General features: G+C 50.3%; 1 protein-coding gene across 1 annotated transcript; it reads right to left on the reverse strand.

Annotated features, from left to right (window-relative positions):
• Positions 1-2355: 2355 nt before the first annotated feature.
• On the reverse strand, positions 2356-12365 carry PRR35 (proline rich 35). The gene is made up of 2 exons (XM_019539969.1): positions 10610-12365; positions 2356-6546 (listed from the first exon to the last, which is right to left on the reverse strand). Exons 1-2 carry the CDS (start codon positions 12181-12183, stop codon positions 5616-5618), a joined length of 2505 nt encoding a protein of 834 aa, XP_019395514.1. The 5' UTR covers positions 12184-12365; the 3' UTR covers positions 2356-5615.
• Positions 12366-23319: the final 10954 nt, after the last annotated feature.

A 23319-nucleotide genomic window follows, 5' to 3' on the forward strand; every position in this document is an offset into this window, starting at 1 on the left:
CAACACAGCAGCAGAGAGAGCAGGGAGCAGCAGATTGGGTAAATGGAGGGGATTCGAGTGGCATGAGGCTTAACTTGTGGGGCATGCCTGCCACAAATGTTGGGCCCCACTGTGCTAATACATGGGTCAGTCTGCGGTTCTAGGCATTTCACCTCGGCTCCCTGTGACCCACCCTGATACTCAACAGCTTGGAACAATGGAAAAAATTCCCAGCTGACCAGTCAGGTGATGTTAATAACAGGAGCTGGAAGGAACCCAGATAGTAAACACTTGTCAGGCACATTACCTGCAAGGATTTAGGACCAGTGCAAGCCATTGTTGTAGGCAGAGGTGAATGGACCTAGACCCCTTAGCAGGAAAAGGAACATGGCAACAAAGAGCCCTGTCTTCAGGCCTCACTGAATCCAGATCTGCTCCAAGGAGAATGGTGAGGTTTTTTAATGACCAGCTCTGCAAATTTGTTCTGAGACACAAATTAGATTCTTTCCTTTCCCTGAAGCGGCTCTAGCAGAATGATCTGTACAAGCTCCAGAGACAGCCCCTGCAATGGCTGTGCTGAGAGCCACAGGGCTGCTGCAAAGCTGCTGCTGGAGGAAGAATTAGAAAACCAGGGCATGGGGCTATTTTTCAAGCTGAAATGCCAGTGTGTAAAGGAAGCTGTACAGCAGCAGCAGGCCCAAGCCCAGTAGGATTATTAGTGGGGAGGGCGAGCCAGACACCAGCCCTGGGTGCCAACTTAGAGGGGGCTCCAGTATGGCCCCTTCCATCCTGGAGTCTTTTCCAAAGCAGGTGCAGCCCAGCCATAGGAGCCAAGTATGCACATCCCCATGCCTCCCAGTGTACTGTGGGGTGGGCGGAGGGGAGCAGGGCTGGTGGAATGGCACCCCACTCCCTCAGAGGCTTTGTCCTAGAAGTGCAATCCTAGACCCAAAAATGTATCTGGGGGCAGGGGAATGAACAGGGCACCAGGAGCAGCCCTGGGGAGTTCATCACCTGTAGCAACCTAAGCCTACACCTATAGCCGGAGTCATAGCTGTAGCAGCTAAAAAGCAGAAGTCACAGCATAAACTTAAAGGCCCATGGTACTCTTTCTAGCTCCATAACAACATTGTATCCCCAATGGGTTTGTCTGTACCACCTCCGCAGCTTGCCTGGGTATACTGGCATGAAGATAGCTGCACCCGCTTGCCCCTGCTCAGAGCATGCTAACTCCCCAAAATGAAGCAATGTAGCCAGCTTAAAGCCTTCATGCTTGCCTCATAGCACATGCTTAGCTGCCATTTCCAGGGTCCTCCTCTCTGGGGTTCAATGTGTGTGTGTAATGGAAATGTCTGGGTGGGGTTTGCTCCCCAGGAAAGGCAGCCAGGTTGCATAGACAAGTCCTATGGTCCAAGCACAAGAGAGGAGCTTATAGTACAAACTCCCCAGTAGATTAGCTATACCCTTGCTCTTGAGAGAAGAAACCTGTGCAACCATCCTTCTACCTATGAAGGGCTTTGAAGCCACACAGTGAAGCTTATGCCTTGGTCAGCAGGGTCACTACTAAGCGATGGGAAACATACCCATATCCCTGATACGAGCTGGGCCTGCTACCTGTCTGATATCCTTGGAATTCCTCTCAGCCAGGGGTGCAACAGACTGGAAATGAGAGTGCCACCAAACACCACTCATGCAGCCTTAGCACAGCCCAGTGGGGCCTCTTGCCCTTCCTTCCAGTGTGGGGTGAGGGCTAGACTTTGGAGAAAGCAGGGAGTTCAGGTGCATGCTAACCCCCTCCAGTTAGTGCTTTGGAACCAGGTCTCAGAGGCCTGGTCAGTAGTTGCAAAGCCATATGAAGATTAAAGCATCTGTAACATGAGCTAAGTGTCCTCCTATTGAGTTATCTGCTCAATACTGGTGATAGCAGCTGAAGCCATTCCTTTAACCTCAGAAGCAGTGGTCTGCACATCAAGAGTTCAAATCCTACCCTTCCTAGGAGAAATGTTAAATATATGCTAAGACCCAGATTCTGTTCCATCTAGGCATATTTTGGTACCTAAATGCAACTCTCTTTTACCCTGCCTGAGTCTCTGAAAAACGGTTCATGCAAAAGGTGGGTGGGTCTTTCTCCTCCTTGCTGCTTTTTGTAATTCAGTCTTAAGGGTCAGATGATGATGTGTTAGAAAAGAAAATGCATCAATGGATTTTTTTGGGACTCGAGCAGGATGTAAAAGAATTGCACTTAGGTGTCTAATAGGAATAGACTCTGGCCCTAAGTATCACTGATGTAATAAAATACTGGCCACAGGCTGTGGTGAGCTTGCACATGTCCCACTGCAAATGGCTTCTGAGAGGCTTAACAAAGCAATTGAGACATTCATTTTCAAGGGCATTTTTTAATCTTTTTACATTCTTAATATTGTGAACAATAAATAATACGTGACTAGTCTCCATCTGCCACGCAGTCTGTGTACCAGTCTCTCCCCACAGTAGCACCTGTCTTCCATTAAAATAAACCGTGTATTGAGGACAGATTTTGCTCTGCAGTGGTGGGCTGTCGATAACTGATACACAGGGCAACAACGCTTCATGAAGGAGACCTTGGGCATTTCTGTGGTGTGAGTGACTGGTGGCTGCACTTCAGTGGAAGGCTGGGAGTGAGGAGATGGGTGGTGAAGGATTCCCCATATTCAAGCAATATATCCTCTTGGGTATATTTGGGGCTTTAAAGGACAGTGTAGCCTAGTGGTCTGAGTGTGAGGCTGGAAACCAGAAGTTCCTGAGTGCTGATCCCAGCTCTGGGCCTGGCTTAGTGTTTGGGTGGGGTGCTTGAACTCTGGGTGTGTGATCCTGCTCCCATTTAAGTCAGTGGAAGAAAATCGCATGTTCAGTTGCCCCTTCTGGGGATCTATAAAAGTCAAGAGCCATCTCTTTCTTCTGGTTATCTCCCATATGCCAAAGGTCAGCTACACTCCAGCTGGGACAATATAATTCTGAGTGTCTTGATATTAGTGCAAAGGGGAAAGGGGGCTGTGGTTAGCTTGGGGAGGGAAAGGCATTTTGGGAACATGGAATCTTTCTCTTTTGAAAACTGTTATTTGTTGTGTCTCCCCTTGCATTAGCTGGGCAGAAGACCAAGTGGTGAGTATGTCAATGACTTTACAGCATGCAAACATTTGCTGGTGCACAGAAGCAAAACAATGAGTGATGGAGGCACAGCCCACCTCTCTTGCTTCCTGCTATAAAGACCAAGGTTTCTGTGCCACTAGTATAAGGACTGAGGCTTATGTTGTGTCTTCATAGCAAGGAAGTGCATTGCCTGCTACTAGACTGAGAAAATCTCAGGGCTCCTGGGGGTACAGTTGGAAATGCAAGCCCTTACCACTGAGATATGTATTATTTGCTGCCTTATTCCCCAGCATGCTCCTCAGGGCTGCAGCACTATGCTGCTGAAGAAACTGTCCTTTGCATTTGGGGTGTTCTCCATTTACTGACACTTCTGTATTTAAGTCACCTTTCCAAGAAGCAAAGTCTGCTAACTGTGTAGATAATTGAAGTGTCTTGGGACACTTTAAAAATAAGCAGGTCATGGCATCAGCCTGCATTCCCTGACCAGAGTCCTTCCCCACGTCTGCTTGTCAGGTGGGGCTGTATATAAACAAACCTTTTAGATCAAGTGGGTGCTCTCTCCCCATGTACTCAGTCGCCAGATCCTCAGTGCTATGCGATATCTCCAGCTGGAAAAACTGTGCCTCCTCAGAGGTCCGCAGAATACCTGGGAGTTTCAGGTCTCATCTGAAGACCTTCCTTTTTCACTCTGTTGAAGCAAAACTCTCCATGTTCAATTCTCGTTCCACAGAGAACAAAAGCACCCTTTTGAAAGCAAAGCTCACACTATTCTGTGGCTGCTGCCCGTCCTTTTGGGGTTTCTGTACTTCTACCAGCTTCCCCCATCTTTTGTTCTTCCAAGTCTAAAGAACCAACCATCCATTGAATTCAATAATGGGTCTCTGGACTAGATTATGGATGCCCCTGTCTCTTTCATGGAGGGGACTAGACTGGGTAGCTGTCAAGATGGGAGAGGCAGGGAAAGGGACATCAGCTGTTCAGTTCTTTAATGAATACAGCCTGTGTGTTTGGAAGAACATAAATCAGGATTCAATAGTTTTATTGATAGCTCTGCAGAAGGCCAGGGAAGTCCTAGAAATTCCATTTTTCTGTCCAAAGGAGGGGAGGGGAGAGGGTGAACAGCTATTCTCCTGAACCAGGAGATGCACAGGGAAGAAGGGGAGAAGATGGAGTTTCAGAGTGCTTGAGTCTAATGCTTAATCAGCAGTGAAGATCACAGAATGCCTGGCTGGCCTGTGGGGTAGCCAATTCCAACCCTGTTGACCCAGAACTTCTCATGGAGGCCTCTTCTGCCTAAGGGATTGACAGGAAGTCAGAAGGCATCCTGGAGTGCCAGCTTGGGACCAGCAGGCCATGTGGACTCTCTAGCAGGGTTGGAGAGCTGAAGTGTCTCAAATCATTATTTGCAAAAGAGCTGCCTCCCTGATAACAGGTTCTGAGGTAGCTCTCACTGCCCCCTCATCATCCTCACTGATTATGTCACTGATTTTTGCCTTCCTATGCTATCAGGTTTCATGGACTGCATAGAGAGGATTTATTTTAAGACAAACAAAAAGGAGATCATAGGACTGGCTATGGGGACAAGGATTGGATGTGGGGCCTTCACTCTGAACACTGAAGTATGGGGAAGGGAACATTATATAAATGCAAAGCAAAGGAAATGGCCAGATGCCCTGTGGGCAGCCAGGCTCCTCAGAAAGACCATTATTCCATTGCTCTACAAGAGTATGATGAGTCCCTCCAGCTGCAGGGCCCTTGTGAAACTACAGTCAAAGGGAAGAAGATGCCCCATTGTCAAGTCTCTCCTGCAGGATCCAGCTTGTACTTATGGCCAGAGACATACTCTTGCTGCTGTTCTTGTGTTTATTATCAGGAGCAGCTGGAACTATTTGGCGTCCAGCTAGGTTAATGTGGGTGCCTGTTCCTGATGGCCACCCCAAACCAACTGTCAGTTCCCCAGATCTACTTTATAAGACATGATAGTCACAATTAATTGAGGATTAGCTGCATGTCCTGTAGGGCTCAGCAGGCCCCCGGCCTGTCTCAGCTCATCTGTCTCAGGATTTGCAGTTTTGCTTCCCCAGGTCATAGATGCTGGTCTCCTCAGGCCTCCAGTCAGCCATAAAAGACTCCCCTCCTATTGTCAGCAAACCCCTGGTAGGAAGCAGGGAGATAGCTCAGTCTCAGTTACACCTGCCCTTTGAAAATACTCCCTGGCCTGCTGGTTTGCATTCCCTTTGAAGCAGCTCCTGGGCTCAGGGAGTTGTAACTGTGTACATGCAGAGCCCACGAGCACTGTCCTTAGCAGTGGGAAGAGGGACGGTGAGGGGATGTGTTGTTTACACCTCATGGATTCTGTCACAGGGAGTTAACAAGAGCACAGTGCTATGTGGCCTCACAGTCAGGTAGTGGCTAAGCCTTTGTCAGGGAAATGGGACTGGCAGGGTTGAGAGCAAGAAGAAGGTAATTAGAGATATCCAAGTGCTGAGAGCAGGTGCCAGGTTGGATCATGGGTCCGGGTTTAAAGGGCTGTGGATACACGCTGCATCTGTATCATTGGGAAGACCACAGGACAGGGAGCGCTGCATGGCTCGGCAGCTCAGTGGGCCATCCTCAGTCACAGGGAGCTGAGGGCCTTGGGTGGTGTTGGAGCGCCCATCTGTGCAGAGCAGCACGCTGGAGTCTGCCTCGCACTTGGTGGTGCGGCTGTAGTAGGGCTCCATCACATGTCGGAGCTCCAGGGGCACGTTGAGGGGCAGCACCTCAGCTTTGATAACGGCACCCAGATGAGCCTCAGTAGACGATGCCCGGAGGTTCTCTGACCGGCTCATCTTGATCAGCAGATCAATGGTTTTGTTCTCAGCCTCCAGAAGGCAACTTGGCATCCCATCCCCATTGCCGGGTTCTCCAGCTGCTACGCACTTGTTGATAGCACCTTGGTCTTTGCTCTGGAGCGTCTCACCTCCTAGTCTAACATTATAGGCATCTTTCTTGGCCTGGTGGCCCTTCTCAAGCCCTTCTGAGGATCTTTTCACTGAGAGGTCCAAGGGGCCTTCATGGGGTTTGGTGGCTTTCTCTAGTGCCTGGTGGATATGGTAGAGTTCCCTTCGGATTTTGACTAGCTGCTCTCTCAGGTGCTTTTGTCCAGGGGTGTCCTCTTTTGCCAGGTCAGAGAGTTTCTTCTCCACCTCCTGGTACTCTTCAAGGGTTTTTGACAGATCCCCAATGAGCAGGGTGGTAGCCTGAGGGTCTGTTGTGCTGGCTGAAGTCTCTTGCACTTTGCTCTGCTTACACGGGGTGTGATCCGAGGGGGTGATTGCTGGGGACACAAGTTCTGGGCCACTGGTTTTCTCCTGCTCCTCAGCTGGACGAGTGTGGAACTCCATGTGCCAGCGGTCCAGGGACTTTGGGAGCTGGGCAGGGGTCATTCTCAAAGTGCTGGAAAGAGATAAAAATGAGACAAAATGGAAATACCAGTAATGAGTAGTTGGGGGAGGGCATATAAGCACTCAAAAATCTGCTATTGAATAACTCAGCCTGGGGCATGTCACTAATTCTGGATGCCATAATTGAAGCCCCTGGGGACCCCCCTCCCGTAAATGGGAAAGCAGGTGCTGTGCTTTGTACTGAATTAGTCTGCATGTCTTGAGCATTACAGTCACTCAGCATGCCTCAACACCAGGGGTCCTCCTGGTTTTCCCTAATAAAAATTACAAGTTCTCTGATAAAAATCCTCAAATCCATTATTAAAATGAAAGTCCCTGGCCCCAGAGCTGCCGGTGCCCCTCACTCCCTCCCATAGCCCCTTTGCCCTGATCATCCCCCCACTCCCTGCACAGCCCATGGCCCTGCCTGTGCCCTTCATTCCTCTCCTACAGCCCCCCTCAGTCCAGCTGGTGCCCCTTGCCTCCCTCCCACAGCTCCTGCTCCCCCCAGCCCTGCCAGAGAGGGACCCCAGCTGCCAGGGCTATGGGGTCAGACACCTGGGTCCGCAGCCTCCTGCCCCTGGCAGGAGGTGGCGGCTACGGCAGCAGAGCGGAGCCCAGCTACCGCCTGCTGCTGGCTCTGGCAGGGGTTGGCTCTCCACCGCTGCACACACTCCCAAAAGGGGAGAGGCAGAGAGTAGTGCAGGGCTATGCCTTTTATTGTTGCTGCGTGCACAGCCCAAGCCCATGGCTGCAGAGTTGCCAGGGCAGCGTGGAGTTCACAGTGGCAAGCCGCTTTCTTGTACGGCTCCACTCTACCCTGCAGTGCCAGGTTGCACCCACTAGGTTGTGGAGGCCCTAGGGAAGGGCAGAAGGGCAAGAGCCCAAGCAGGCAGCCCACCCCACCCCACCCCACACACAGATCTTGGGAGCATAGGTTCCCCCCCCGGGTCCTCCCCCAGGACTGTGCGCAGTGGGGGAAGCTGGCCTCATTTCCCCACCCACCGGACAAGCTGCCCACAGCCCCTCCCTCTCCCTGCTAGAGCCCTGCAGCCACACATTGTGGCCATTGGCCCCAAGCCACATGCACCACCTGGCTAGGCAGCATCCCCAGCACTGGCCAACTCTTGGACCATGTGTATGTACATGCATAGGCTGCGGGGGAGGGGGGAGGGGGCTAGTGGGGCCCAGACCCCCCAAATGCCAGGGCAGCCCAGTTGCAGGTTGCTGCTGCAGGGGGAGGGACATGCCGGGATCAAAGCCAGCCCAGCACAGCACACCAATAAGTTTCTTTTGATTGCTTGGGCTTGGGGGAGATGGACCAAAACCCCCACAGTGCAGGAGGGAGTGGAGCAGGGGCAGGGACAAATCATTCTCCCCTGCCTCTGCCCTGCTCCCTACTGCACTGTGGGAATTGCACCATGACCTGGCCCGGCTGGGGCCCCATTCACAGCGAATGGGGCCCTGGCTGGGGAGGGTTGTGGGGTAATGGGACCCCGGAGGCTCATCCAGGGGCATGGGTGGGTGGCTCCTGCTGCTGTGCACACTGAGGGGGAGCCAGGAAAGGGGGGCACATACCACTCCCTCCAGCTCCCCCATGCCATGCCATGCCATGCCCCTGGACGAGCCGCTGGGCTCTGACTGCCTCATGACCTGGCCCAGGTGGGGCCCCGTTCATGGTTAACAGGGTCCCAGCCAGGTCGTGGGACAACTGGAGCCTGTGGTTCCTCCAGAGCCGTGGCACGGGGTAGCCGGGGGGAGTGGGGGCATGGCCCCCAATCTTTCCACGCGGCAAGGGTGGGCTGCAGCTGCCCTCTGCCTGCTCCCCACCTCTGTGTGGAGACACAGAGCAGGCGGAGAGCAGGCAGAGCACAACTGTAGCCCACCCTTGTCCCATACAAAGATTGGCTCCCTGGCACCACAGCTCTGGAGGAGCCACCAGACTTTTCCTGGGCTGGGATGGGTGCAGGTATTCCCACTCCCTCAGCAGGTTTTGCCCGCCTGCAGGGAGCTCGTTGCAAAACTGCAAAATCCAGAGGTTCCTTCGCTAAAATGAGAAATCCACAATTTCCTCCAGTAAACAGGAAATATGTATTTTACTCCGTTTTTCTGTGGGAAATGGAAAACCTGGATCCCTGCTTGACACCATCGGTTGGTGCCCAGGAGCACTGCTGTAGAGCTCATCTCACCTGCTTTCTCCTGCTTCACATGCACCAGCTCCCAAGCTGAGACAACATAGCCACTTAAAAAGCCACCCTGAGCAAATGGCTAGCACCACTCTCAGGCTCACTCTCTTAGGCATGTTTATTGGTGTGTGATCAGGGCTACTCTAAGGTAGACAATTGCTTCACTTCTGGCATTTGGCAGGTGTAGAATTGGAACAATTGGTAGGGGTGTGTCTCCTGGCAGCGCTCCCAGGGGTGGTACACAGGTGCTGTAGATATGTCTTGAGACACCAACCCTCTGCGTCTCCAGCGGTGGAGTCATCTCAAGTGAAGCACTGAGTCAGATGCTTCAGGTCTGAGGAGAGGCAGGAGCTCAGTCAGACCCCGGTGACTCACCTTTTCCATTGAATTGGTTTAGATGGCTCCCTGCTCAGCACCATGACACACTAGATTGTCCTATGGAGGTGCCTTTTTCTCCCCCATGATTGTATAACAATCCTAGGCCCTTAAACCTGACTTCTGTGACTAGGAGTTTGGTTTTAGAATGGTGAAGCCTACATGGAAGCAACTATAAGAATGATCTGGATCTGGCCCTAACCGAGTTGCCCAAGGCCTACACCGGGGTGGGCAATTTATTTCGGGCAGAGGGCCGCTTACTGAGTTTTGGCAAGCCATCAAGGGCTGCATGACAGGTAGCCAGGGCAGATAAATATTAATTTTCTAAATTTTTTAGGGCCCCCGCGGGCTGGATAGAATGGCCTGGTGGGCCGCATCCGGCCTGTGGGCTGCAGTTTGCCCACCCCTGGCCTAACTCTTTGACAAAATCACCCTTTGAATGTATGACAGGGTTAGAATGTATTCATCAGCTAACTGTTGGCCTGTTTTTAATAGACCAATTCGTAATCTCGTTGCCGACTACATGGCCTTGACAGTGTAGCAAAGACCCTTGTGAGACTATTTTAATGAGGAAAAGAAATACCTGTAGGCAGGTATTTGGCACTTCTCCAGAGAGGGCTTTCCATACTGCTAAAGATTATGATTTTATCAGTGAGTTTCACAATATTTTATGGCGGTTTTTTTCTTAAAGCCTCAGCTTGTCGAGTCTTGGGATTGGGCGAGGAATTCAGCTTTCAGTAAAAAAAAAGAAATAAATTCTAGCCCTGGACTCAGAAACCAGAAGGCAAATTATGTTTAAAAAAACCCTATGATTTTAATCCAATATAATTTTGGGAGCCTACCTCACGATTTTGGAATGCTTCAGGTTAGCATTACTGTACAGTAAAAAAATTGAGTAGTCTTTAGCTCTTTTCTCCAGATGGGAAACCAAGGCCCAGGGAGGTGAAGTGACTGGCTAAAAGTTAAGGGCTTGGTTTTCCAAAATACACCCATCATGTGAGCTCCTAGTGCCTAGTAAGCCCTAGCTCCAGGTCACTGGCAGAGCTGTGAGTTCTTAATGCTTACATGTATACTCAAGCAACTATATTGATTCTCTTCCTCACAAGAGTCCTAGTCCTTGCTTATAGTAAATACTGGCTAGAGGTCAAATTCCAGGCTCAAGTTTTGACTCAGAATGCACTCAGGCAAAGTCCCATTAAAGTTAATAAGAGCTGTTAGCTTTGGCAGAGCTTTGTCTGTTAGCTTTGTTTTTAACTTTTGTTAGCGTTAGCTGTTAGCTTTCATCTCGGGCTGCTAATTTCTTAATGGCAGCTGTAAACCTTGGGCTCTCACTAGGATTAATGGACTTTTAAGAATAGGAACAAAGCTTCAGTGCCGCAAGGAAACACTGAGAAGCAGGTGGGTGTAATGAAGACCAGGATAGCAGTATGAACCCAGCAAATACTCTCTTTGATTGTTAATAGAGTGTCTATGGAAATAGCACCTGTCTGCAGAGATACCATATAAATTTCCTACCTGGATTGATAGCCTAGTTTTCCAGGAATCAGAGGGTCAGGTGGCATAAAATCAAGCCCACTCCCAATGAACTTCCTCTTCAGAGAGCTGACTGGAGCACCAGCATTCTCCAGGCAAGTGACCACCGGTAACTCTGCCTTCCTGCTGCCATTGGGGAGAAAGACACCATCCTTTATCCCCACAAGATTCTGGTAGACATCGGGTGCTGGCTTTTTGTGCAAGCTGTTGATGCCTAAAGCTGGATTGCTTTCTTTTTCTTGGGGCAACCATTTCTCCTCTTCTTCCTCTCGGACACCTTTCACCCAAGGAAAATTGGTCTTCAGCACTGGCACCTTCAGCAGTCCTGCTTTCTGGGGTTCACTGGCAGTTTGGGGTTGGGGAGGAGCTGGCATGGCTGACTCTGCTGGCTGCTGGGCCTCTGATTTGCCTGCAGTTGTCTTGCTTTCAGTGGAGCCAAAGGTATGTTCAAAGAGCAAGGGGTAGTAGAACCGGGGCAGGAAGGCTGATCTCTCAGGGTGCTGGAGGGGCTGGAAGTGAGTGGAATGGGGGTGCATCAGCTGAGCAGTGGAGGCTAGGAAGGGCAGCTGAGTGAGGTGGGGGTGGGCTGTAGCACTGTTGGTCATGGTGGGACCTAGATAGGAAAAGAGGCTGGGGTTCAGTGGGTAGTTAATGCCCAGCAGTGAGAGGTTCAGGCCATGAGGTTCATGGTAATCACCATAGGCTGGAGGGGGATAGCAGGGGATGATGTTACCTTCGGTACAAGGTGGGGAGACATCATTGGTACCTCTTCTTTGCCCATTAGCAACCAGCTTCCACTGCTCCATGAGAATCCCACTGCTCCCCAGGCATTTCTTTGGCACCTTGCAATGCTTTGACTTGGCTTCTAAGTCTGGATAAGGAGTTTCCTTGCCCTTCATCATGTGGTTCTTCAGTGAGAAGACATCTGTGATGATGAAATCAGGTTCAACCTCTTTGCAAGGTTTGTCCCTCTTGTTCTTGAATCCAAAAACCAGGGTGTTCACCTCTGGTTCAGAAGGATCACCTGCCTCCTCCTTTGCTTTTTCCTTCTTCTCAGCTGAATCCATCTCCCTCAGCAGCCCAGTCATGTCTTCCTCCTCCTCTTGGAAATGGCTGGCTTCTTCATTGATCTCTTCTGAGGGCATGATTTCAGCTTCTGGTGCTGGCTTGTCATCCTCACCATCTCCATCTGCAGCTTGCTTCAGATTAGCCATCACTCCCGCTGCAGCTGAAGAGTCGCAGGCCTCTTGCTCATCCCTCCTCCCATGGAGCCGAGATGTCTCTGTGGACTGCAGGAGGCGAAGCTCAGGGTGCAGCAAGTTTCCTTTTTTGTAGGGCCAGTCAGACTCGATAAGCAGTGAGAGTGAGTTCTTACACAGACTGTACTTCATGTGGTTATAGAGATGGGACTTCTCCATGCAGGTGAAAGGGCACTGGAAGCACTTGTAGTTGTAGGGCTTCCCCCATGGCCTTGGGATGTAATGCGGTTTTTTAGGCTTACGCTCCTTGTGCTTGTAGACTGAAGTCAACTTGCAGCTTACTTCATCCTTTGACATGACTGCTGGGATGGCTGTTCCTTCAACAGGTTTTTTGTAGGACACAGCAGAATTGGTTGTGGATGCTAATGGTCCCACACCTCGCCTGGAATTGTTGTAGCCCCTGAAACAGGACAACACAGCAAAAGTCAGATCCTGACTACACCTTCAGCCTTCTTCAGAAGAGATGGTTCTGCTCTAGAGAGCTTAGGGTTCTCTAAGCTCTGTGTGTGCCAGGTCATTCCCATTTGCTGTCAACAAGCTGAACTGCACCAGAAAATACTTTGTGCTAAACTCTGGTGTGGGTGTAGGCAGGAGATTATATCACCAAGGTCACCATGTAAAAATGCAAACATACCCCTGATTTCCATTAGTAAAGGCTGCATTGGGCTGGGGTATCAGTTTGACTTGAATGAAATACAGAATGAATGCCAACTCTTGAGCTAAGCATAGATCATTGACACTTTGCATGAATACAAGGCACAGCTTGCTAAGTCATAGAATGATAATACATACTATATGCATGCCTGAAAGCACTTCTACACACTCACATGCAAGTCAGCAGTTAGAAGGGCAACTATCCAACTGCCAGGCACTGGGACAGTTTTGTAGATATAAATGTACAGATCATTTTAGGAAATATTAGCCTTTTAGATTAATTTTCTGGTTTGAATTTCAGTCTTACTGAAGCCCACTGGGAATATACAGAGGAGAACACAGCTCCCCAGAGTCCTTGATTACAAAGTTATTTTTGTGCAGGCCAAAACTTTAAAACTTTCAAGTGACTCTGCCTTTGTACCTTACAGACATGGGTTTCTCTGCTAAGACTGGCAGTGATGAGGCCAAGCAGAGCCAGCTATAGGCTTCTGACGTTAATTCTGTAAGGTGTTAAGTAGGTGGATATCCACTGGGTGAGAGCAGAAGTAAAGACACCAACTTATTTCACAGGGGCTATTGGACTATGATGAACAATAGCAACTTACACTCCCTCCTGACCTAGCTTGAAGGCAAATTTACAAACTTGGCCTAAATCTGAAAGAAAGACTAGCTGACTGAAAGGGGCTTGCTGAGCACCTACCCTTTGAAGAACAGGCCTTTGGTGGGGTTTCAAAAAAATGAATTCCTAAATCCCTGGTCACTGATTAATATGTAGGCATTGGAGGCAGAAGATTCTGCTTGTCTTATTGCAGTCCCTAAGCCACCAAGCACCAGCCTCTACCCCGTCTCTTTTGGAGGTCCCAGGCAGTATTTTTTGTTTCCATTGATAGATAGGAAAACCCTTGAAGTGGCTGTGGGGAAAATCACTTTTTCTGCAGCATCAAGATGCAGGAAACAAGGACTCATTTAAAAATGGATCTAGCTAATTTTATGAGGACCTGATCCTGTCCTTGGCTTCAAACAAAAGGCTCCCACTGAAGTGAACAGGAGCTGCCCATGTATATCAGAGGGCAGATTTGACCACACGGTTGTGTGGAGAGAGGCAGAACCCTCCCAGCAGGAGCAGCTGCATTTCTAGCGGCAACCACAGCCCTTGGGATCCGACAGGCTCTCAGAGTCTGTTTGGCATTAACTTAGAGAAGCCTTCATGCAGGCTGCCACGGTGTCAGCTCTGCAAATGGGAGTGAGCAGCCCCGGGAGGGAGGCCAGGGAATTTGGAAGCAGCATCTCCAGGTTGCTGTTCTCTCTGCCGCAGACGTGGGCAGCCGGAGCCATTAAGAGAAGCAATCTGCTTGGCTCCTGTTGGCTGCAGCTTCAGGTGCCCTCCAGGGGGAATGGGAAAAGATTTTGCGAGAGGAGAAAGAAAAACCCTTCAAACAAAGTAGCACTTGTATTTTCTGCTTTACCAACACTCTCCGCTCCTGATAGGATACACACTTTGCCCTGCACAGGACAAACTGTCATATCTGGGCCTGCTTCTAATAAAGAACTGCTGAGCAGTACCAGAAAGCTGAGGGGTCTTAAAGGGACTTGTTTTTCAGTGAGTTCTCAGCACCCTCCCTCTGAAAATCAGGCCCTTTTATGTGTTATCCTGGGGGAGCTGTACCTCATAGTAACACCACTTCCAGTGTGTTTTCTGGGTTCCTTCTTCATGTTTTCAAGTGTTGAGGATAAATCAAACTAAGCCTTTCAGAATCCTAATAATGGCTACTTAGCAATAATGGTTTTCACTACCGTAACACCTGTGACCTTTCAGTACATGTGGGTGATCTAATTCCCATTTTACTTCTGAGGAAACAGAGGGGTAGAGTGGTCCCAAAGCACTTCACAGAGGAAGGGAGGTACCCCTGTTCCTGTGATGTAAATGGGGAAGCTGAGGCACAGAGAGAGGCTCCAGTTCATGCAGTGGGAGAGGAATCAAGAACAGAATGACAACCTGCTGAGTGTTTGATTGGGGCTCTGTGACGTGGTAGCAGGGGACTGTACTCAGTGTCCCAGGAGGCCCCCTCCCAGCCATATTCCTAATCCACGAAGGTGGTTCATTCCTCTGCTCTGTCTGTTTTACATTTCTACCCTGTCTCTTCAGCACTGTGTCTCTGGAGACATAGCATGGAGTTTGCCCCATCTTTTCTACTGACTCTCTCTAACAATCGGTCATACTGTCTCCAGGTGTAGTGAGTGTCTTTAGGTGCAAACAGAAGTGACAGTTTTTGCCCAATATGGCCCCTGAAAGCGCCCTAGAGATGTGACCTAACACAAGTCCAAAGTGGAGTGCCTTCATTATCTTGTATCTACATGCACTGGGAGGAGGGTTGGACTGATGCAGGCCAACCCTGCTCCCAGGGCTGTTTTCAGAATGGGAGGGGGGGAAACTGTCAGCTGTTGGGCCAGAAGGGTGGGGGATTGAGCTCCAATTTGGAGCTGATCCAGGGAGAAAGGCTGCATGTCTGGACATAGGTGGAAGGAGAAAAAATTATTTGGGGGGCTGAGTGCATGCCTGCACATGCGCCCCCACTCCCCAGCAGGTAAGTCTGTGGGGGAAAGGAGGGGGAAGGGGAAAGGACCATGAGGAGGGGTGGGGGGATGCAAATTGAGACCCCAGCAGTGAGGGAGGGAGCAGGGCACAGGCAAGAGCAGGGGCTAGGGTGAGTGGGGCTCTGGCCAGGCTGGGTGGTGGAACAAGCAGAGGCCTGAGGGGCACATGCCCCACCAATCTGTGCATGGGGTGGAGGCAGCTGCAGCTGTGCACTGTGCCGCACAGCCCAGTGGCAGCAGGCATGTGGCATCGGCCACTCCAAGGCAGCTGCAACAGGAAGCAAAGCACAGAGTGTGGGGGGGGGGGTACATGTCCCCTGGGCCTCCACTTGTTCTACCACCTGGCCCAGTTGGGGCACCACGCACCACAACACCTGCTCCTGCCTGTGTCCTGTTCCCTTCCTCACTGCTGGGGCCTCTTTCTGCTCCCCGCCACCATGGCAGGGGGTCAGACCTGATGATCTGTTTAGGTCCCTTCTGACCCTAAGCACTATGATGATACTATGGTGGCAGTGAGGGGGGGAATGGGGCTGGGGCAGGCCCTGCACAGCTGGGGCAGGGCGGAGGACGAAGCAATGGGTGGCTTGTTCGGGGGGTGCCCAGCATGGGGAGAGGGTGGCAGCTCCTACCACTGCACACACCCCAGGAGGGCATGGGGGGCATGAGCCCTGGATCTGTGTGTGGGGTGAGGACGGGCTGCCAGTGGTGGGATGCATATGGCGTCAGACCTGCACAGCTCTTGAAGCAGCGGCAGTGAGGCACAGAGGCAGAACAGAGCCCAGCCCATAGCAGCAATCTACCCTTGCCCCGTGCACAGATCGGGGGGGGTCATATGCCCCCCTCATTTGCCCCACAGTGAGTGCAGTGATGGGAGCCCCCCCTGCACTCTTGGATGCACCACGGGGCTCCAATTGTCCCACTGTGACCTGGTCCGACCAGGGCCCCATTCACCCATGCCCCTGCCCCACTCCTTTTCTCATTGTGGGGGTCTTAATCTGCCCCCCAACAAGCACCTTCCCCTTCACAAAGAAAGCAAACTGAAACTTACCTGCCTTGCTGGGTAGTCACACACTGGGACTGTGATCCTGGCTGCATAGGTATCTTGAGTATGCACGCCTCTCCCTTCCCCTTCCCATTCCCCTCCCCCCAACTGCTGCTGCAGCCTGTGGCTGGGCTGCCCTGCAGCCATACCTGCTGCCCTGCATTTGGGGGAAGCTGAGCCCTAGTAGCCCCCACCCGCTTCTGCTGCCCGTGTCTCTGCAGCCTCTTCCCCTAGCTCTGCCCCGCCTCCCCTCTCCCGACCCCTGGTGCTGTCTCAGGATGGAAGGGGAGAAGACAGGGGAGGAAGATCTGTTCTGGGGTTTCACCAGCCATGCTAGGGAGTCGGGGGTGGATTGGAACCCCTGCACCTTGGGGCTTGCAATCCACCTGAATGACCAATCCATCCCCAGAATGACCTCCCTCTTGCCCCATTCCCTCCTCCCATTCTGAAAACAGTACCAGGAACAGAGTTGGCCTGCATCAGTCCAGCTCTGTTCCCAATGCATGCAGATACAAGATAATGAAGGCACTGAACCCATTACATGAGGGTTCAGATTGCCACAGGACTGGGCTCTTTAAAGCACTTTGCTGCCATGCACTTGTGTTAGGTCATGGCTTTTGGGTGCTTTCAGGGGCCAGATTGGGCAAAAACTGTCACTTCTGTCTGCGCCTAAAGACACTACACCTGGAGACAGTATGACCTATTGTTAGAATGAGTCAGTAGAAAAGATGGGGCAGATTTCATGCTATCTCTCCAGAGACACAGTCCTGAAGACACAGGTTGGAAATGTAAATGGCTGTTGGGTTGGGAGAATTGGTCTAACTCATGGTGCTTTCTGTAAAGTGCCATGACTTAGGCCAGGGATCTGCACTTCTATCTGCACCTTTTGTTTCATAAGTTATTCACGTTTTGCTGCCTGCTTGTGACCTAAAGCAACTTACTCCCCTTGGGACATGACAGCCATTTTCACAGGGAACCAGACATGGCAGCTCTGAGGATCACAGCTTCAGATAGAAAACAAGCAGATGGCCTTTGAGCAAAGGCCCTGATGTCACTGCTTCCTTCAAGTTTATTTATCACTTTAAAAACTGGAAACCAAGTGCAATATTCCATGTGGCCTGGTCTGTTTGTTTTTTGACTTTTCACTTCATCAAAACTTCTTCATTTGAGGTCATCTTGGAATGATTTGATTACCCAATACTGCAAATAATCTGATACCAGTGGTCTGCACTGCTCTGAGCAGGACTGGCTAGCTCAGCTGTTCTGGCCTACAGAGAGAGGGGATGGAGCTGTGCTCTCCTCCACTCCCTGTCCACATCCTGTCCCTCCCCTGCTCCAGCACACAGAACCTGGTTACTCCTACATACTCAGGCCCAGGGTCCAAGAAGTACCAGAGAAGGGTCTGGCCATAATCTAGCCCAGATCTGACTGTAGCAGGACCTGGCCCAGGGGTGGCCCTGATACCCATACAACTCCTGGCCCCTGACTCCAGCTCCTCAGGGTTCCCTCCTTTTATACCTCACCTGCTATGTCTTGATATAATTTATATGACTCAGAAGGCTGCCCCTCCAGCTCCGGCTCCTCAGGGAATTACTTATTGGGCTCAAAAGGCTTCCCCCAGGGTCCAAGAGTGAGCCTGGTCCAGCTCAGTCTTGTCCCTTGGGCACTAAGTTGTGGCCCTTCTGGCCCTATTAGTGCCTCAGAGCACCAGTCACATTTTAGGTTGTATTTGTGGCCTGTCTTCCCCTGTAGCCATGTCTGTGCCTTGCACGTGTTACTTTGAGTTCTTTCACTGCGCCCTCTGGCTTGTCTGTCAACCAATCCACACAGCTTGTTGAAGTCTTGGCCCTGGCAAGGCTCTCACTTCTCTGGCCCTAGTTTACCTTTTGCCTCTGTTGGTCTTTCAACCTTTCCCCCTAGGCTTTAGCCCTCTTGGCTTAAGTCTGAAGTGGCTTCAGACCCTCCTTTACTTTAGCTTTCCTGCCATGGCCTTAGCCCTCCCATCTTTCACCTACCTCCTCTGCACCAGCCCTAGGCCCTCTGGGTCCCTGACCCCAGCCCAGGCTTCTTTATCTGGTCTTAGCAATCCCAACTTGGCTCAACTCATCTGCACCAACTCTCAGCCCTCTGGGTTCCTGACTCCAGGTGTTCCAGACCTCACCAGGCACCCTCCATACCTCCATCCTCCTCTACAGCCACAATCTGGCCCTCTGGTCTCAAACCGCATCTCAGCATAAATACCAGCAAACTGCTGCACAACTAAAATCCACTCTGGGCCACTGCCTCCCTGCATGCCATCTCCCCCTTGAGTTCCTCTCCCTGCTACATGCAGGGCCAGCCTGCCTGCTTGGTCTCAGGTACTGGGCTTATATGCTGCAACCCCCCACCCCCTCCTGTCACATGACTCCCAGCCACACATATGGTTTCCATTCGGGCCTGATGACGAGCCTGCCCTCCTCTGGTGCAGCTTCACTCAGCTGTCTGCAGCCTTTCCTCTGCGCTGCCTGCCCCTGCAACTAGCTCCAAAACAGTCACTCCCCTGGTGGTAGGTAACTCCTACCCTTGCTGTCTCAGGTTCTAGCCACTGGCCTTTGCTCACACAGCAAGCTTGGCCTGCCACCTCACCATGCTCTTCCCTTAAAGTAACAGGTACCTTTGTTACAATGACCTAATACATTATTGAGTTGGGGTGGCCAACCTGAGGCATGAGTGCCACAAGTGGCATGGGAAACCTGTGTGTGGCATGCAGCAGATTGGGGAGGGGACAGGCAGGACAGCAACAGACAGGGCAGGAAGCAGATAAAGCAGCAAATTGGGCAGGGAGAATGGAAGGAAACTGCAGATCAGGCAGGGAGCTGAGAGCAGAAAGCAGAGCAACAGTTTGGGCAGGGGTAGGGGGTCAGAATGGCACTAAGGAGGGTGCAGAGTTAATTTGTGGCACATCTGCCCAGAAGGCTGGCCACCCCTGGACTCAGTAATGTATTAGGTCATTGTAACAGGGAGCCAAACGCTCCTGTTACTTTAAAAGAAGACCGTGGCAGTATTGGCCTCCATTGATCTAGTCTACATCCCTGGGACCACTACAATTTATTGGGGCTTTGTTCAAGATTGTAGGTGTTTGTTCAAGAAACAATGTTAAGTGTTCCAAGTTATGAGGTTTCCTTCAAATTCCTCTCACAATAGTGTCTTATCTGAATAATTTCATGCACAACCCCAGTCACAGGTGCAACATAGGAACCTGAAGAGAGCATTGCTGAAGTTTGGATTTTCCCCCAAATTTCACACCTCCATTTACAGTTTGCTTTACTTATAATGTGTCCCTGAGCTGGAAAGGGACAGTGGATCTAGCTTAACAAGGACATGTTGTCAGAGAAGAAATCCAGCTTAGAGATTTCCTCTTCCCATCATTCTCTGTGCCCACCAGCCTTAATGAAAATGGATTTTCTTATAACTCATTCCCTGTAGGTGAGCTGATGACCTGCTCCCACTGCATCCCAAGCAGGGCTCAGCACTGAAGCTCTGATCTGGGGAAGTCCTGAAGAACATATTTAACTTTAAGCACATATTTAAGAGGTCAAGCAGAAGTTCCTATGCAATGCTGAGCAGAGCCCTGTGCTTTTGGTAAAAATGAGAAGGTTGGAGTCTCAGGCATAGAATAGGAAGGGATCTGGAGCACTAGACCCAAGTATTCCATCCGCTCCCCTTTGCCTTCCTCCTCCACCTGTCTGACCAGTTAAGGTCATCCCAGATCTCACAGGTGGTTGGAGAAACACCTGCACTGTGGAGATATAACTTGGCTTTGCAAATCTGCAGCCCCCCCCACCACCTCCCCAGAAGGCAGGCATGGCCAAGGGTAATGTATCTCACTCTCACTGGCATTCCACTAGGAATGATACCAGGATGCACATGTGCTATTACATCTCCCAGCATGAAGTGATGACCTTTGCTGTAAGCACAGGTTGAATCATGGAAAGACTGGGGCTCTGGAAACCAGGCTAAGCTAGAGCAGCATGCCAATGAGTGATAAATGTGGTGGACTCTAAATTATGCTGCTAATAACAAGTACTTGAGGTTGTTTTTCTTCCTGAGTATGGGATGGGTAGGAGTGAACCCATGGCTCCACCCTCAGCTCATCCCTTTCAGGTGGGATTTCAACCTTTCAGACATTCAAATCCTGGACAAACTCTTAGCCCTTCCACATGGAGGAGAGGAGAGAGAGAGAGGATAAGGCATCGGGGGGTGTCTCAGGCTGGATGCAGCAAGAGGAATTGACCACACTGATGGTCAAAGGGAATGATCATGTTAGTGGACTCCTCATCTCACTCTAGCCATTGTCCCTGCCACCACACCTATCATGCTAACCACTGTTGTCTCATAGGTTCCTTATACTCCACTGCTAGGTTTGTATGCATCTGCTGTCTCTTATCTTAGATTAGGTCTTAAACTTTTTGGGACAGAGACTTTTTTCTGGACCATCATTTAATTCTCTGTATATACAGCACTTAGCACAATGGGGTTTTGGTCTACCCCTGGGGTTCTACATTACAAATAAATAATAAAAATGATAGGCATCAATGCTGTGGGCATGCAGGAATACAATTATTATTCAAGAAGAACAGCTTTTCAGTGCCTGAAAAGATGCAGAGTGAATTGTGTATGGCCGTTTTAATTGGATGAATTAAGATACTAAATTATATTGGAGTGGCCCAGGTTCCCAAGCTGAAAGCTAACCTAGACTGCAGATAGAGATAAGGCGAGTTTTGATTCCAGGAGGCTGCGTATGCAAAGCCTGCCATTTAACATGTGAGTGCAGCCATTAGGTAAATTTGGCATCAGATCTGCCTCTGCACATCCAAGAGTGAGGGCAAAAAATACCACTTACTACTAGTGAAAAAAACCCAAACTAAACCAACCTTCAAATGTACCCAGCTATACTGATTGCTGGAAGGGCCGTGCCTTTAATGGGAGGTCAGGTTCCTTGTGACTCTGGCTGCAGTACATATTGTCAGCAGAACATGCTGATCGTAATCACAGCCTTGTTTGTCACAGGTAAAGACGCTTGGTGCTTTATTGCTTTCAGCACTACAAGAGGAAATGTTAAGTAGCTCTATTGATTTCAGTGGGTTTATTCCCTGATCACACTTGGAAACAGGGGGTAGTGTGTGTGTGTTAGACAAAACTCCACCATCAATGATGCTGCTGAAGGACAGTTTTTTTCTGCATGCTATCTATAGCTGGAATGGAGTACAAGAGATTTAGGCTTTCAGCTCCTATGGGTTGGAAGCCCAGCATATATGTGCACAGCACGGGGCCCTGTCTTCCTTTCCTTTCCCCCTGTTTAAATGCCAGTGTCACTTCAATGGCATTGACTAGAACTACTGATTTACTTTGGTGTCTTCGAGCCCAGACTTTGAGGCCATCTGTGCCTCCACATGAACACATCTCTCCTATTCCCTTACTCCCACCCACCAAAAAACCCTTGAGATAGATTTGTCCTGTTTTAGGGCAAGAGAAGCTGAAGAAAGTGCTGCCCGAGCTGGAAGCCAGGCGCCTCAGCCCTGCTGGGACACACGCAGAGTGTTTGCAGGTCAGTTGCACAAACATTTGCTGTTTATATGCCAGAGGCAGATAAAAATATTTGCTTGGAGAGTGGAACTGGTTGTTCCATTTCTGCACACTTGATTCCTCCTCCTCCTTCCCTCCTCCCTCAATATTCCCTTTCCTTCTCATACCCATGTGATGGGGCAAATGCAGGGGACCTGGGACAGTGGGACAAGTATGGGCTGAAAGGCTCTGCAGATCACAGGCATACACAGCATGGCCCTCTTTGATCTTGCCGTTGTAAATCCCACATCAAGGCTGTAGAAAAAGACTGCAAAAAGGGGAAATGTACAGAGAAAAGAAAAAAGGGGGAAGAGAAAGGGTGAGAAATAAATATGGGCCAGAGAAGGAAAAAAACCCCACTGATGGAGAGTGTCTTTCTATTGACATGGGTGGGACATGGATGGGGTCCACGGAGAAGAGACAGGTGTTCAGACTCCTGGTTCCCAAGCCATTCTTTTTCTAGCAGATCTTTGTGGTCTGCTGAGTTTCTCTACCTGCCACAACACATTATTTCCACCAGGCTGTCAGAGGAAGCATTATGGGGATGTGCCTTGGGGGCAGGAATGCAGTGGGGACTTTCCACCTGTGTCTGGGATTTACAGCATCCCTCCACCCTTCCTTAGAAGCAGCTCCGAGAAGGGAGTGAAGAAGCCAAGGGGTCAGGTCATGGGGAGGGAATGTAGCAGGAAGGAAAGAAGAGGGAGAGAGAAAGAACAAAGGAGGAGAGAGGCAAAGGAAGAAGAAATGAAACAGGAAGGCTAAAAGGGGACAGTGGAAAGACAGTGAAGGAGAGATCTACAGAGGTCCACTTTAAGGCACTATTAGAAAGTTTAAAGTCCATTTATAATGCAAGGGCCAGCCTTGTCCCCCAGCATGTGAGCAGGTACTCACACGGGTGAGTGTGAGTACCTGTTCACCCCATGCAGTCAGTGGGATTGTGTGAGTGCAACTGCTAATGGGCACTAGGAAAGGGTCCACAATCTGACCCTCGGAGATGTTCCTTTTGCTTCCTATCTCCTCAAGGTTTTGTTTCCATCAATTCTCCCTTTCCCTACTTAGCCCAGAGTTAGCAGTGTAGGATCACAAAGAGGTAACTTAATTCTTGCAAACAGGAGCAGGAGCCTTCAAGAACCATGACACTTTAATTAGTTCTGTGGTTGCTGGGCACAGGACTGGATCCTGTGCATAGATCAACATTTTTTAAGAAGTGCGGAGTGCCCTCAGCCTCTGCTCAATTCAACAGGAGCTGAGGGTATTTAACATGGGACAAGATTAGGCCCTAAAATTTAATAAGGCATCTACAAAGCCCCCTCTAACCACCTTCTGGAAGTGCCAGGCAATTGGCCAATGTCTATGGATGCCCTAAAAGCATAATAGCAATAGCAAACATCTCAGTTGTCTGAGAAATATAAAATAAATTGATGCAGTGTCCAATGATCCTCTGTAGCCACAAACCTACCGTCTTCCAGAGGCAACTGACTTTAATGAACACAACACTGGAGCTTGGCTTATCAGGAGACCTAGGTTAGTTCCTGCCA

The sequence above is a fragment of the Crocodylus porosus genome, unplaced genomic scaffold (genome assembly GCF_001723895.1).
Source record: "Crocodylus porosus isolate Cpor-Errol unplaced genomic scaffold, CroPor_comp1, whole genome shotgun sequence".
Lineage (NCBI taxonomy): Eukaryota > Metazoa > Chordata > Crocodylia > Crocodylidae > Crocodylus > Crocodylus porosus.